The 16,841-nt window shown below is 40.6% G+C and overlaps 1 protein-coding gene across 1 annotated transcript in view; it reads right to left on the bottom strand.

Moving 5' to 3' along the window:
* Adamts3 (ADAM metallopeptidase with thrombospondin type 1 motif 3) overlaps window positions 1–16,841 on the bottom strand; it is a 343,729-nt gene that overhangs the window by 43,141 nt on the left and 283,747 nt on the right. Inside the window, exons 7-15 of the mRNA XM_087185304.1 lie at window positions 12,157–12,240; window positions 9,471–9,627; window positions 8,627–8,732; window positions 8,142–8,285; window positions 7,127–7,259; window positions 4,632–4,745; window positions 2,611–2,756; window positions 1,392–1,567; window positions 48–181 (exon numbers count right to left, since the gene is read on the bottom strand). Of these exons, the coding sequence (XP_087041430.1) occupies window positions 48–181; window positions 1,392–1,567; window positions 2,611–2,756; window positions 4,632–4,745; window positions 7,127–7,259; window positions 8,142–8,285; window positions 8,627–8,732; window positions 9,471–9,627; window positions 12,157–12,240 (1,194 nt within the window). The remainder of the gene's footprint in view (window positions 1–47; window positions 182–1,391; window positions 1,568–2,610; window positions 2,757–4,631; window positions 4,746–7,126; window positions 7,260–8,141; window positions 8,286–8,626; window positions 8,733–9,470; window positions 9,628–12,156; window positions 12,241–16,841) is intronic.

The raw sequence follows: 16,841 nt of genomic DNA, 5'->3' as shown, positions 1-16,841 counted from the left end.
GGCAACCCGCAGTACCGGCGGCGGCCGCGGGGGGGCAGTGCACTCACCACGCACTCGCCGCGCACGCAGATGCTGTAGGGGTCCTTGTAGGAGCAGCGGGTACCATCGTGCACCAGCTGCTTCATGTACGCCGCGTGCCCCGTCTCCCGGGACTGGCAGTACAGGTGGCATCTCTTCTTGGCTGCATGAGAGGAAGACAAATTAACTGTGTAGGTAAAGTAGGATGTTTGAACAGCATAGTTTATACTTCACGGTTAAAATACAAAGTTTCAGCATAGGTCCCTGACAACTAAAGAATACACTAAGTGAATACAGCACAGAGTAAGAGGGAAGTGCACACAGCCAGTGGCACACCTGGCATACTTGTACAGTGAGTGGGTGATGACTCATCCTCCACCCCAGCTGCCTGAGAGAGGGAATGGGCTCCCCTGTCACTGGGCAGCTCCAGACTCACCAAACTCCAAGCTATATTTTAGCAACGCTCAGAATGCTGACAGGGTTTCTCTTTGGTCCAACTCAGCCACCAAGCATAGTTTGTGCCTTTCGTGGGATCTCATTAATTAAATATAATTTATATGCCTCACTTCACCAAAATAATACATTTCTTCTGAATGTACTGCAACACTGAATTCCTGTGCATATTCACCTTTCCTGTAAAATAGCTTTAAACTAAATCCATAATGTATTAAATCACATAATTATGTAACTTTTATTTACCCATAAGAAATATGGCAAGAGGTTACTATTTGAACACATTTTACCAAGAATTCAAGGGTAAGAAGTGAAACAACAGGCAATTTCTAAATTTTTGTTTGTTTGTTTGAGATAGACAGGGTCTTGCTATGTAATCCAGGCTGGATTTGAACTCCCTATATAGCCTAGGCTGGCCTTGAATTCATGGCGATGATCCTGCCTCAGCCTCCCGAGTGCTGGGGTTACAGGTGTGTGCCACCATGCCCAGTTCCAAATTTACTTTTCAACAACTAGTTTGCAATATAAAAGCAAAAAGCTACAAAGTGCCTTTTGTTACTAAGTAATGGTGTTTTTCCTGGATCTGACCCAGCTATACGTGAACTGTATTTCTCTCTAGTTATTCTGAAAGGAAAGATCACACTTATGCAGAAGTATTTCCCTGTAGAGAGATTTTGGCTGAATCAGGGAATTCAGCATCTTTCCCAGGCATCCCTTCCTACCAGGCATTTCCTTGGTGAGGGTGGTTGTGCTGTTTTCCAGGAAGTCTTGGGCACAATCTCTACCTCTAGAGAGAGAAACCACCTGTACTCGGAAGCCCTGGCGCCTGGACCTCAGAGTGCCGGCTTCCCTGTTACCAGGTGGGGTCCTAGCCCAAGGGTGAGGTGCTGGCCTGAGGCAGGAGGAGTGGGGGTACTCACGGTCAGGGTGCTCATGCGGCAACCAGTGATGTTTGGTGCCCTGGAACTCAAAGTGAGAGTTCCGCTGCTGGCACTGCTGTGCTCTGAAGTCCTCGAAGTGTTTCTGGCACTCTTCCGTATTACAGAGCTGGTACTCAAAGTTAACGCCTGTACAGTCCTGACCACCATTGATGGGCCTGCAGGAAAGACCACGCTGGAAAAGCCCGCAGACACTGAGTGGGGCCCAGAGCCAGCACCGGGCTGCCCACAGCAGGAATGAGTCTGTGCTTCCTCCTCCACCCGGCCGGCCCTCCCCAGTCTCCTGCTCTTCCTGCTGTGGGGCAGAGGACCTCAAACTCTACCAGAGCCAGTTCCTCCCACATAAAGGAAGAAAAAGCATGCACATAGGCTCAAGAAGCTTACAGTCTCTAACAAGTATAAAACACAAAGATGCAACTCAGAGCAACTCTTGTCATAGCTCTATGCCTCTCTTCTGTGTAAAATGCAAATAGCAATACTATTTTCCATTGAGAAACACTGAGGATTCGATGAGGTAACATATTTAGGGTACTTATGATAAACCCTGGCTTATAGCAAAGCTAAGCTACACTTATTATCATCATTTTGATTGTCTGTGTTGCTTTCTCCAGTGCCACATGAAGGGAGGTGCACATGGTCTCATCAAAGACATGCTCAGACATCCTGCTGCAAAGATAAAGGGCTGCCACATGTTAACCCCAGACCAGGGAAGACACCCTAAGTTTAATAGTTCCATGATTTTTCTCTTTCAGAAAACAGTTTGCAGAGCACACAAAAGGGACTGAGTGACATCAGCCCAAGCAAGAGTGTAAGAATGCGTTCCCCTCGCTCCTGGCCACCTGTCACTGCCTTGGCTCCCCCTTCTGTGCGGCCACTGTGCTTCCCTGGGGGACATGGCCGGCACCACCCCAAGATGCTCCCCAGGCCCCGCACTAAGTAAGGGCATTGTGATCTACTCCCTCCTGGGCCCTAACTCTCAATAGCACTCTCTCCAGAAAATCTCTCTTCAACCAAGGTTCTCCATTACTGCGTAATCTTCACAAGATACATAAATCATGATTTATCCATGAACTGTGAACATTCATTTTTGGGTCCTGTATTTTATATGAGCTGCATGAAACAGAATACTAATGGCAGGATGACAGGATAGAAAGCCCCTTCCAGTCTATGGGAACATGCAAGGGTTACAGAGACTGCTCACGTCGGGCTGTCGCACTGGCGCGTCCTGAACCGGACCCCAGTTCCACACGTCCGTGAGCAGGAGCCAAACTTGGTCCAGGAGCCCCAGTTGCCATCCTGTTTCTGCTGGTTAGCATTCTTCCACATGCAGTGTCCTTTGTAGCACCACTGAGGACATTGACAAAGGCCGTATGAAAATCATGCAGACACTGAAGCTGCAGTTGTTACCCAAGAACCACCTAAGTATTCACTTCTGCTTCTTTTTTTCTAGGTAATGATGAATTCAAAATATCCAAAAGCAATTATACTCTTAAGACACCCTAATGGAAGGGGAACTTAAGGGTTGTATTTTTATTATAAAATTAAAATTAAAATACCATTCACTCAGACAACTTTTTAAGTGATACAATCACTAGCTAACTGGGGGTGACATCATGATCAGTGGTTTTCTGAGTATCCAGCTTTGCCAGGAGGTGTCATCCTACCTTTCATCCTCACTACCTCTACCATCTCAGGGTATTCTGTGAGCAACATGCTCCCTTAAAATGGTGGACACAAGAACATGTCTCAACTTAGAAAATAATCAGCACAACATTCAATACCATATCCAGGTTTCAAATTATAAAATTTAATTCACAATGATCCTGATAGGTCAGATAATGACCTTACTCTTTTAGATGAGGGAAATTAAGGTCCAGAAAAGTTCATGAATAGTGCATGCCCCTGACTGGGGAGCACTTAAGTGGGGACTGCACCCTGACACCAGAGGGCCTTGTCACAGCTCTCCGAGCACAGTAGGCATTCGAAAGGTACTCCGTAGTTTCCTTCCTAACATTTTGACTTGAGTGTTCTTACTGTATACAATAAAATAATTTTCTTTAAACTTGACTTTTGTAGAATTAAATACAACACCATTACGTTTAAGGGAGTTGCATATCAAGAGCTGATTACAGAAGATCATTCTTTAATCAAGTAAGAACTGATTACCTCATTATTTCTCTTCATTCTAGACAATATTTTGTGCTACCAAATCTTCCCAAAGAAAAGTATTATATATCACAGTTAGCATAGAGTTGGACACAATGCAAGTATTTGTAATCATAGGTCTTATTATTACGCATAATTCTGATCACAAGTAAGTTTGTACACATTTTAATTTGATCTTTAAAAGAACTAAAAGCTGCATTAATCTTCTTTGCCATCTTTTGTCCTGTCTACAATATCTTATTTCTAAACTAGTAAGGCTCTTGGGCTTGTGCTCTTAACATGCCTTTGTTCTGAGATCTTTGCCCTTGAGTAGCATAGCTTGGCACTCTGCCAGCTTCTGAGCTTTCAGTCCTGCCAACACAATTTGAGATTTAAAACCTCTGGGCATCTTTCCCTGAGGAGCAAGACCAACTCTGCTGTATACACTCACACGACTATTTCCAGGCAGTTGTTACAAAGAATGGGATCCAATACGTAAAATCAAACCAATTGGCGGGGGGTGGGGTGGGGGCGATAGAGCAGAGACTCTGCTGAACAGTGGTCCCAAAGGTTAGATTAGATTAGATCCTAATCTACCAGTAAATGTGACTTTAGTTGGAAAAAGGGTCCACTACACATATCCTTCTAAGAGGGGCCAAGGGAAATCTGCCATGCAGAAGAGCAAAGACAATCTGGCCATGGAGACAGAGACCGCAGTGCTGCAGCCACAGGCCAGAAACGTGGACAGCCGCTGGGTGGAGGGAGTTGGGTAGCCAGGAACAGAGACTCTGCTGCAGCCTGGAGAAGTGGCCCTGTCTGCACACTGACTGCAGCTCAGTGAAACTGCCTCTGAATTTCTGGCCCCTAGAACCATGAAAGAATAAATTCCTGGTTTTTAAGCAACAACATTTGTGGTAATTTATTGCAACAGCCACAGGAAGCCAATACATACCATCCTACTGGGCCTGTACAAGAGCCACACTACTGTGGCTTCCACAAGAATGGAGCACTGGCCGGACTTTCAAATGACGATCATATGGCATGTTGTGATGCTCTACTATTTACACACATACTCACTTTCCCAGGAGCACATTCAGTGCCATCGAGAGGGGGCCCCTTCTTAGTCTTACAGAAGTAGGGGTTGTCAGGATGACTGCACCACAGCTGTTTGCATGGGTCAAAGGTGCGGAACTGGAAGAGAGAGAACAAACTTCTAAACTCCAGACAGCATGACACGTGCCCACACTACATGCCCCATAGTTTCAGCATGACCTGTTTTTTGTATATTTTCAATTCAAGTTAGTGGCCAAAGTTATGATCACAAAGAAAAATTACTACATAAGATTCCAACCAGAGCTGGGTGTGGTGGAGCATGCCTGTGATCCCAGCACTCAGGAGGCAGAGACAGGAAGCTTGCCACAAGTTCAAGACCAGCCTGAAATACATAGCAAGACCCTGTCTCAAAAAAAAAAAAAAAGATTCCAAGTAGAATACATTTATTTTTTAAAACAACAGTTATAAACAATGATTTGTCTGGGGTTTTTCTGCTCAACTTTCAATGTAGCTGCCCATGTCATTTGTACTCTCAGGCTTTCAAATAGATAACATTGGAATTTTAAAATGTGTTAACAATTATTATGAACAGCTGAAATACAAAATCTTATTACAATGGCTTGACAGCACTCAAGCTATCAGAATAGCTTCTCTTTATTCCTGTAGGTATGAACGTGGTAGATATAAATAATAAAAAGCTCATAATTAGAAAGTAGAAAACATTTGTCAGATTTCTGTGTAAGATGAGGTGTTCCCTTACAACAAAATATCAGGATATGTTCATACAGTTTATAAAGCACCTCTCATACACAGTACTTGATCTGTACACCAACGCTGGCTGCAGAATAGAGGCCACAAGTTAAGATCACAGTCAGTTACAGGATTCTACCAGAACTAGGATAGAACTTGGTTTTTCTCATTCTTTAAAATATTTTTTTAATTTCCTAAGAAACTGCATTATAATATCCAGATGTTGATGCAAGCACACTCACATGTATGTACTCTTCATCTGCTCTTTTTCTCTCTGAATGTAAGTATCTTTACCATTCTTTAGCTAGAGTTTTTAAAAATAGCAAACATAGCTGGGCATGGTGGCACACGCCTATAATCTTTGCACTTGGGAGGCTGAGGCAGGAGGACAGCCAGGAGTTGGAGGTCAGCCTGGACTACACAGTGAGTCCAAGACCAGTCTAGACTACACAATGAGATCTTGTCTCAAAATACTTAAAAAAATAGCAAACACAATATATCCATGTATCTATAACCTATACTGCTAACTTGGTAATTAACCCATACATAGCCTTATGTTCACAGGTACAATTTATTTGTGCTCATTTTAGACCACATTTTTTTTTGTTCTAAAATTTGTACTTTTCCATGACATTAACACAAAGCTTTAAAATTCTCAGGTCCAAAACACCAATACAGGTAATTAGGAGCTCACAGTGTATACCTTACAGACGGGCCAACTGGCTGTATATGGAAGATTTCAAACAGTGGATCAATTTCTTCTCAATAGCAATAAATACTTTTATTTTCTGGAAGTAACACAAAAGTATTTAACCATATAAAAACCCTTTCTTTCTTATTTTCTAAAAAGACTGGCATGGAAATGTAATAGAACATACCTCCAATCTGAATAGTTGTATGGAACACTGGCTTTAATGGATTCCATGGAGCATTTATTATGTTCTTTCACTGTCCTAACCATTTTAACTACATTGCCACCTTGAATCCTCACTCCAACCTTTGCGATAAATACTACTGTTATTCACATCTTACACATAAGTAAGCTGGAGATATTAAGTAAGATGTCTGAGGTCACACATTTAATTAATGTCAGATCTAGGACTTGATCCACACAGACAATGACATCCATCTCTTTTTTTCCCTCCCAGGGCCTTTGCATTGAGCAGCCTCTCTGGCCTTCTTTACTTTGGTTTATTTATTTAGTTTTATTTTTGAGACAGAGTCTGGTTAAATCATGAAATTGCTATCCTTGGCCTGAAGTTGCAAGCCTCTCACCTCAGCGTTCAGAGTGCTGGAGACACAGTCAAGTACTGCCACACCTTGATGATGCCATGTGACACTAGCTGACATTTTGTTGTATACCAGCGTAACCCTTCCTATGGCCACAAACACGGAGAACCCTGGCCATGTAACCACAGCAAAGCAATGTATCTAATCCTTAAGTCATCTCTGAGAAGTTAGGGAAAGAAGAGAATGTAAAGGTTTGGAGCCAGAAAGCCTCAGAGCAAAGCTGAGCGTCCCTCTCCAGCAGAAGGTGAGTTGCTTATCCTCTAAGTTCGGCTTTTTCTTCCATAAAATAAAAGCTTATCTGCTTCCTCCTACTATATCCTGAGGGTTAAATAAGGTAGCATATTTAATACATATGGTTTCTGCATCTAAACACAGAGCAAACACAGGATAGTTGGTGGCTATTTTTATACTTGTACTGCCTGCAAAGTTCACAAACAGATTTCATGATGAAAATTTTAAATTGACTGTGGGTAACGTACCGCAGTGCACATTTTGTAACCAACACCAAAATCAAAACGACATTGCTCATCCATAGAATAATTTATTCCAGGAAGTTCTGGGAGTTTAGGCCAATCATGTTCAAAAGGGTCATCAAGCAGACAGTCATAGGAACTGCAGGAAGGAAAACATTACTTGTAATTAAATGTTCATTTTTAAAAACTGTGTCTTAATAATAAAGAACTCTTAGCTTATATAATCTAGACTATCATCAGATCAAAGAGCAAGTTCACAAAAGGGAAAGGAGGGAAAAGGGGTGGAAAGAAAAGAACTGAAGAACAAAACACTGAAAATAGAGCTTTCACAAATGGTAAGGGGACCAAGAGTAGGGAAGAGTGGGGGGTGGGTAGAGTTCAGGCCAAAAAAAGAGAGAGCTGGGATATATTATGTACATGTATGAACTCCCCATGATAAATGGAGTCACTACATATTACAACATGTACTAGCTGAAAAAGAGTGAGGAGTATTATGAGGGGGACTAATGGCAATGTGTCTTTTATTGTAGTAAATTTTAAAAATTAAGACAAAAAAGCATATGTTTAAAGATTTTTGGTGTTAGTTCAATGTAGAAAAAGACTGTTCATCTTATTCACTCCAACAAGTCAGCCAAGTAGGACACAGGAAACTGCTTGCTCATTTCACTAACCGAGCTGCCATCTGATGCAGGACAGACCCTGACACTACTGGACAGGGAGAGGCCAGCACTTGGGACTTATGACCTGCTCCACTCACTCAGCGCCTCTGGCCATTAGGAAAAGGCTCCACAAAGAGGACACTACAGGGAAATCACACTGCTGTGATAGCTGGGCTTGGGCTCTGGCTTACAGCTTACAATGTTGTGATTACATCATAGAAGTACACTGCCCACACCACTGAGTGCTAAGGAAACATCTACTATCAACAGCTTTTGCTGAACGGGAATTCTGGCGATCAGTCCTAGAGTCGGCCTCATGTCTGGGGCTCTAAGCAAAGGGCCGCACAGTTCCCAGCACGCACTGGATGTATCTCCTCAGCTCCTGGCCACTGCAGTGGGACCAGTGGTAGCGGTGGAAGGCGGCTTGCACCAAGGGCGCCATGACACTGCCCATCGCAGTCTCCTCACCACACCGGTTGCCTTGCCCGTCGTGCTCCATGCCCAGCCTGTAACACAAAGGAAGGAAACCCCAGCTGTGAGCCACAGCTTCTACTGCTGTGCTTTGCTTCTGTCTTGATAGGAGGTGCTGGAAAGGACGAAGTTGCTAAGTCTTGGCAGCTCTCTTGGAGCAGCTGCGTAGACTGAAGCTGGGTGCGGTCTGACAGCAACGCCTTTCTATGCTGGAACTCTGCGAAGGCTGCAGGACAGCCACTCACTGTATTCAGTTCCTTGCCCTTGGCAAAGCATGCGAGCTGCATGCTGGCATGCATCCTGCCCAAAGCCTGAACAATACTGGGACAAGCGAAGAAAAGACCTTTTTCCCTTACAGCTGTCAGCAGTGACTTACACATGGCCAGTTTCATGGGCTACTACAAAAGCAGATGAAAAACCATCCTCGTGATTCAGGGTGCAGCTTCTCACTGGATGACACATGCCCGTGACTGGAGCATATCCTGTAGAGAATGACAATTACTTTTATTTTTATTTTATGAGAAAAGCCATTAAGAATTACTACTGGATCTTTGCCTAGGGAAAAGTAAAAAGCAGGCTTTTCAGCAAACAGGGGCAGCATTATTTCCCTGCTAGCCTTATGGCACATTCTCTTGGGAAAGCCACAGGTTATCATCTCTAAAAAGATTCACTGGGTTTTCATTTTCTTCTTCCCTGAGTGAAGGAGTTGACTGGGGGTACCATTCTGCTCTGCCCACAGGCCAACCCTGCCTTTCTGTTCTAGTCAATAGCATTTGATATTGTGGCACTGATGAAGGGAGCTAAAAATTCCACCAATGTTGAAAAGAAAATCATCAGTCTGCTTTTTCCAATGTCCACATCAGAATTTATTAGATAAATGTAAGCTGACTTTGAAAGAAAACTCTTTGGCAACAGGCATTTCTCACAGCAGCTCTTCTTTCAAACAGTGGAAATCACAGGGCATTTTATAGCATCCCCTCCACGACTCAGTGCACAATCATTGTTTTAAAGGCAAGTATAATTCATTAGAATATTAAGTGGGATTTATCATTGTGAATTCCACAGAAATCACTAGAATCAGCAGAAAGAAAATGTATGCTTGGCTACAAAAGGGTGGAAAGTGGTGGTGGAAACCTGAACACTTCAACAGACTGCCTGAGTTAGGGCTGCTTTTGTAACACTGCACCCATAGTGTTCCTTCTACATGTTAATGGTAATACCTTGCATTCCAGCAGGTCCAAAGTCTTGTCTGGTTAAGAAAATTGCATGATCATGATGTTCAGAGTGGTTAGGATCAGATTTTTGTTGTTGGCAAGCCCAGCGACAGACATTCTCCAAGCTCCGGGATGGGTTTCCCCTTTCTATGAGGCTGATGGACTAAGAGGAAAGAACGTGTTAAAGACACACTAACATTTTCTCAAAGGGTTCCTTTAATAAGTTTTTGTGAAGCTGAAATTTGGGCCCTAACATGTTCAATAATGTTATTCAATAATATATAAGAATTATTTAATAATAATTAATATTAATATTAATATTTAAATAATTTATAATTATAAACAATCCATTATTATATAATTATATTATAACATATGATATAATAAATAATTTATACTACATATTTAAGTAATTTAATAATTAAATTGACATTAATATTTAATAATTATTGAATAATATTATTTGGGGTATTAGATACCTACTGTAGTTTGAGAATTCAAAACGCTCATAAGCATATCTGAGTAATATTCAAAATTCTTGTGAGAAGGTTAATCTGTAAAATTTATGAGTAAGTCTGATGCCAAGATTTGCTATTTTGAGGAAACTCATCAATAATCACTTGAATAAGAATTTTAGAAGTATAAATATATATTTTGATTCTGCTTAGATTTTAAATTTCATAGATGTTAAGAACAAAAGTAGAGGAAAAGATTCTGGTATAAGACTTTTTTCCAGAGGTATGAAAGTAAAAGATCTCTGTTAAGAATTTTGTGTCTTTTTTGGTCCAGAAATAATCAACATGTGGAAAGAATAGAAATTTCTTCCATAAACTAGCAAGGCTAGTCAAATTTTAGTTTATGAGGAACAGTCAGATTATATTAACCTCACATTGAAAAAAACCCCAAAACAATTTTTTAATCTCATGACAATGAAGAGGGATGGACTCTTATCTTGCAGTTCCAACAGACAGAATTAAGTTCCTGGGAATGCTGCCACATTACAGTCTGGAGTTAAAAGTTCAGGGGTAAAAGGGGCCATCCTTCAAGCGCCCAGAAGCTGCACATCCAGAGTGTTTCTGATAGAATGAGAAATTGAGCTTGAAACCCAAAATGAGTCTCAACTTGGCTGACAGGCTCAGAATTTTGTTAAGTTTCAGCAAATGTTGTTATCACTGTTTACATTCTTAATAAAATTAGATGGGTTTGTTATATGCGGATCACATACTTCTCCAAACAAGTGATTTAAGAACCAATAGAAGGCTGTCAGCATCGCCAGCTGGCACTAACTTCTGTTCCTTGGGAGCCTCAAAGTAGGTCAGGTTTATGGGACAAACTAAAGATCAAGGCCTTCCTGTCATTAGACAAAGATAAGTGGATGTTAAATATATAACGAAATGCAAGCATATGGATTTTTCCTCTTTCCTAATTGCACAAATTCATTAGCACTTCATAATGAGAAGGATTAATTATGGGAGAAGGCATGTAATTTAAACATCAAGAAAACTGCCAAGTTAGTCACTTCCTCCATGTTTCCCCCTCAAAGGGAGACACTTTCACCTATTTCATTAATTCCAAGGACAGGGACATATCCTGAATCATTTTAAAACTTGTCAATGTAAACTATATTACATGAAATGACTAGTACGTGTGCATTCTGAGGACCAAGCTTTTGTTTTCAAAAAAGTACTGAAGTTCTTTTAAATGGAAAGTATTATTGCATATTTTATTTTTTATTAATACATATATGTAGTACATAATGTTTACATTCCTCGTGGGGAGGTGGTATCTGTACACATCACATCTGGATTCCTTTTTCATCTCCTTTCCCTGCCCCTCCCCCATGTCTTGTCCCCTTCCCTTTGGGAATGATCTAGCTCCTTACTTCCTATTATCTATCTTTTATTTTGCTCTTTAAACTTTGGGTTTCTCATATAAGAGAAATCATGTGATATTTAAGCCTGTGTTCTGACTTATTTCACTAAACATTATGGTCTCAAGATGCATCCATTTTCCTACAAATGACTCAAGTTTCACTTTTAAATATGAAATGATATATGTAAAGTAGTCTTTTTAACAAATCAAGAGAAGGCAAGATCTTTATCTTTGTTTTCAGTAACATATTCCAAGTACCTAGGAAGAGTACATCACATAGCAGGCACTCAATACAGACATTCTGAGTGAATATATAAATTACAAACTTGATAATGGAGACCTAACAAAACTCACCCTCCCTTTGCGTTGCTGTAGTGGAGATTGCACCCAAGCCTCCTGCACTGAACTACAACCCCAGCCCCCACCCCCACCCCCCTTTTTAAAAAATTTCTGAAGCAGGGTCTTGCCAAGTTCCTAAGTTACACAGGCTGGGCTTGAACTCCCAATCCTCCTATGTCAGCTTCCCAGAGGCTAAGTTAACTCTCTTAATGTTATGTATTTATTTTCTTTCATATATTTTTATCTACAGTTAGGATAACTATCCTACATTTCCCTTAGAGAGAAGTAACTAAATGGTAGAATCATACAAATCATTATCTGTTCTAATTTGGAGATCTCTACTAGTGGCAGTTTCTCTTTTCAGTTCAGTGCCACCAGGGGTCTACATGAGACACAGAGCAGCTGCAGCTTCTGAGATTTAGTATTCTATTGCTAACCCCGTCTCTAATGTTCATATCCCACATATTTTAAGGCATTTTACCTTTGCATAACCCAGCATTATCATTCGGACCAGGACCACATTTATATGCACTCCGAGGGACTCATCATGGTAAATTTCATTCACCTAGAAACAAAGGAGATAATTCCTAAAAGAAAGATCTTACAAAAGATTTCAAGACATGTGCAACATTTAATGGATTAACCATGGAAACTGCCACAAGTATTCAAGTCAAATTACATTTTGTTTTTTTAGATTTAGCTTAAGCTGAACTCTGGAATAAAGTAATTTATCTTTAGTTTTGGGACAATCCTTAAATATATGAATTACTGATTTCATAAATTTCACAGTAATATTAACATAGAAAGTGTGTTTTGATGGAGTTTCATTGTAACACTGAGTGTTGGAAACGGTCAGCATGTGTGTAAAGTGTAACACACATGCATGTAACACTCACCCAAACAACCACGAGAGGGTGAATTTTCTGCTGACCTGTGCTGGGTCACAGCCACATGGGGACAGAAAGGGCAGCAGGCATTGCCTCTAGGGTGTTCCTTCAGGCAGCAGGAGCATCTGGTGAGGAGGCATGCCATGTGGGTTGGTGTACAGGAGCAATGGTGCTTTACTGAGGCAGGAAGCAGGCGGCTCTCCTGCTTCCCCTCCCCGGAGTGAAGCAGAGGGGCAGTGACTGCTTAGAAGCTCTATGGGATAGAGGCCCTGCAGCATCAAATTACTAAGGAGATGAACAAGTGTACATCTGATGAGCAGCAGCCCTGGGATGCAACTCAGAAAAGCCAAAATGAGTCTCTGCTTGTTACTGAAACTCCTTAGGTGATTTGGTATCCTCTAATATTGCAGAGATTGGAATTAAAGCAAGTGAACTGTAATTTTATCATCTGATTAAGCTAATGCAAAATAAATGCAGATTTAAAATGCCCAATTTGGCAAATGCCAGCAGGAATGAGAAAGACAGGGTTATCTGGCTAGGTTACAAAGTTCTTAGCTGTTTCTGAGAACAAGGTTTCAACAGTCATCACAGTAACTAAAAGAGCGATCAGAAATTAACTCCTATCTTTTTTTTTTTTTTCTTTTTTGGTACCGGGGATCAAATTTGGGTCCTTGCGCTTGCACAGCAGGCGGCAAAACCACTGAGCTAAATCCCCAGCCCACTAATTCCTATCTTTACAGAAGATACAACAGATCTAAAACCTGAATAGAAAAGACAAGGATAATCCCACGAGGAAAAGCTTTAAAAATGAATACGACTCAAGAACAACAGACTATTTTGAAAAAAGCAATTCACAAATCATAAAATATGACTTGACACACTGTCCAAGAAACAGACCATGAAATCTCAGTGAACTGTTTCAAGAATCTGGTGCAGGACCTTGAATGTAGGTGGAAGGTACACTCAGCACAGAAAGGGAAAGAACAGCAAAGATGAAGGTAAGCAAGACTATACCAAAAGTGACAGCATAGCTTACCAAAAATCATGTCAAGTTTTTTAATGGGGAAATATATATACACACATACATTTATAAATACACATGTGTACATGTGTCCACATGGGAGCACAGAGACAAGCTCCAATTTAATACCTATACAAGACAAGCCAAAATGTGAGAAAAATCTGCAGTGTGTTCCTGAACACATGCCTGAGCTGCCTGACTCCAGGGTTGAGCACAGCTCAAACACCAAGATTTTTTGGTGCTATCTTGAAAGACAGGTGTTCAACAAACATGATGGTACTGAGGAGAGAGCAGACAGCAAGGAGCCAGGGAGATGTGTCACATGAAGGGTGGTGGCGAGGTATGGTGGTGAAAGCTCAGACAGCAGACAGGAAGAATCCCAGGTAACCTGTTCTCCCCCACTGCGTGTGAGTGCTTTATGTCTCTGATGAGCCTCAGTCAAAAGGACATAAAAAATGCTACCTTACAGGGCTGGGGTAAGAATTAAGGACTTATGCAAAGAACTGCTCAGAAAATTTATGATTGAGAAGCGAAGAGGGGCATTTGAGGGGTATTAGGAAGTAGAAAAATCCAGAAAGAAGAATAATAGCTGTCATATAGAAGAGAGGTTAGATTTATGCTGTATATCTATAAAAAAGGCTTAAAACCATTCATATTATTGGATAGGTAAATTTCAATTCACTATGAAGAAAAACTAAATGTTACATGAACGGCTGTAATTCTTTTGGCTGTTTTGCTCATGGGCAGATTATCATATCTCATGCCATACTTCACATGGTCTAATTAAAGACTAAATAAACCCACCTTCCTCTTCTAGATTATCTGCTAAAAAATTCCCAACACTATAGTCCTAATAAAAATAAAAGTCTCAAGCCAGATGTGTCATTAACACATTCATCCAGAGTCATGGGCATCCCAAGAAACATTGTATAAAGCAGCTGTTTCAAACTACAAACACGGCTGCACACAAAGATCTTACCTGTACTTAGTTTAGTGTAGCTGAAATGTAAAAGCATTTGATGTTTAAAAAAAGAGTTGAAAGCAATATTAGTAAATAAGGAAAACTAAAAACCACACATCTTAAAACTTTAGAAAGCAGATGGGAAGAAAAAGTGAAGAAGTGACAGAGGGTAGGTATAGCCATTACAGATGCAATGAGGACTACAGTGCAACCTGCATGACTCACACTGTACATACATGGGTAGGTGAGGCCATGTCAGGAAGCCCTCGATGCACAAAATGAAGGAAAGGAGGTAAGAACAACAAATAGCCTGTGATATCCGGATTAGTGTAAAATACATGCATTAGCAAATGCATTTGCATTTGGTGAATTTTAAAAATCTAACAGTGCCCAAAAAGTATTACAGGCAAATTTCTTGTTCCCAATGGCAACATTACATTATTGAACAATTAAAGGATCACTATTTTAAAAGTCAAACTACCATACACCAGCAGAAGTGTTAATGAACAAAATTCACTGCTATGCCAGGATAATCAGATAACAAGCTGCTTCAGTAAACACCAGTTTTGGGACATTAGGAGTCAGGAGTCAGTTTTGAACCTTATGGAGTACACATTGCTATGCAGAAAAAAATCAAACATAAGTGAACAATATTTTTACATACAAAGCAGAAAGTATTCTTTCAATGTGGTGAATCAACAGTACGAGGCACATTTCTGGATCTCATTATTTCACTTTTCAAGGCTTACAAAGGTTAGTTCTGTGCATTATTCACTTTTTAAATGAACTTAGTAATTTGACTGCTTTTGTCTTATCCAGCCTCAGCACCGCGGGAGGTGCAGTAGTCTGGTACTGAGACACACAAGTCAGGGTAAGAGTTGGAGATTTCCTTGCCGGGGATTTAGCTCAGTGGTTCCAGCTCCTGCCTCTCAAGGGCAGGGTCTGGAGTTCAATCCCCACTACCAAAAAAAAAATTAAAAAAGGGCTGTAGATTTAGCTCAGTGGTTTTGCCATCTGCCTCGCAAGCGCAAGGACCCCAGTTCAATCCCCAGTACCATAAAAAATAAATAAATTTTAAAAAGAAGAGTTGGAGATAACACAGCAAGGCGAGATCATACACCCAAAGATTTGGGTTCCAGTCTCGGCTCTGCCACTGACAAGCACATTTGGGCAGTTAACTGACCTCTCCCAGACTGCTTCTGATTGAAAAACTCATCATGATTGTCTGCCTACTTCTTAGGGCTGCTGCTCAGGCAAGCAGAAGGTCATGAAACTGAAGTCAACTAAATGCAAAGTACTCAGTACCCATTTTACTCACATAAAAGGCTTTGGTGATACATTTTCATAACCTGAAAAGATTAAAAAATATTTCCCCTTCATAGTTTTCACTGAGAGGGAATTTAAAATACCTCTATTTGAATTTTTAAAATCTCAATCAAATGAATGATGTGATTTAAATTATCAAGAAAATTATTGGAAAAAATCATTTGACACTTCAATTTTTAAGTCTGGAGGGTGCAAAAAAGTTCTTCCAGTAGATGGCAGAATGCACACTGTGGAAGGAGCAGAGGACAAGCTGCTCAAGTCACCTCAGGGTACACACACGCCAGTTGGTATGTCTGCCTTTTCCCATGTTTACACACAAAGAAATGGCTTCCTTAAAATTAAATTAAAAATTAAAACATCCTCAGGAAAAGGTTGTTTTGGAATGCCTAGTCACCTGACTCTCAAAAGCAAGGAAAAAACATCGAAAAAAAATTTATGGAGAATTTTTTGTCATCTGACTACAATACATATAAGTATATATATGAGGTATAAAAACATGATCTGCTCTATTTAACAGCCAATAAATGATATAGAGGAAGAACTAAAAGCATATCACAATGAATAATTTGAGGCTATCAGGAGGGACTAAAATAGTATCCATTAAGAAGGTATTTTTACAACTTAGGGACAAAGAAAGCAATTTTTTCAAAGTAAAAGCAACATCGACAACAAAAATAATAGCTGGCATTATGTAGTCTTCCAGATTCTAGGAACTATTTTATTATTATTATTATTATTATTTGGTACCAGGGATCGAACTCGGGTCCTTGCGCTTGCGAGGCAGGCGGCGGAACCACTGAGCTAAATCCCTGGCCCTCTAGGCACTATTTTAAATGCTATACCTGCACTAATGTAAGAAATCCTCAAAGCATCTTTAGTGATATTATTGACATTTAGCACTGATTAAGTTGAGACCCTATGAAGTTAAATCACTTACCAAGGTCACACAATCAGCAGAGAGAGCAAGGGAT

This window comes from Heterocephalus glaber, unplaced genomic scaffold, assembly GCF_053883595.1.
Source record: "Heterocephalus glaber isolate CG9 unplaced genomic scaffold, H.glaber_assembly_v1.0 deba00000281, whole genome shotgun sequence".
In the NCBI taxonomy this organism is placed as follows: Eukaryota; Metazoa; Chordata; class Mammalia; order Rodentia; family Bathyergidae; genus Heterocephalus; species Heterocephalus glaber.
Note: the sequence above shows the minus strand (reverse complement) of the source record. Positions and strands in the feature narration are given on the sequence as shown.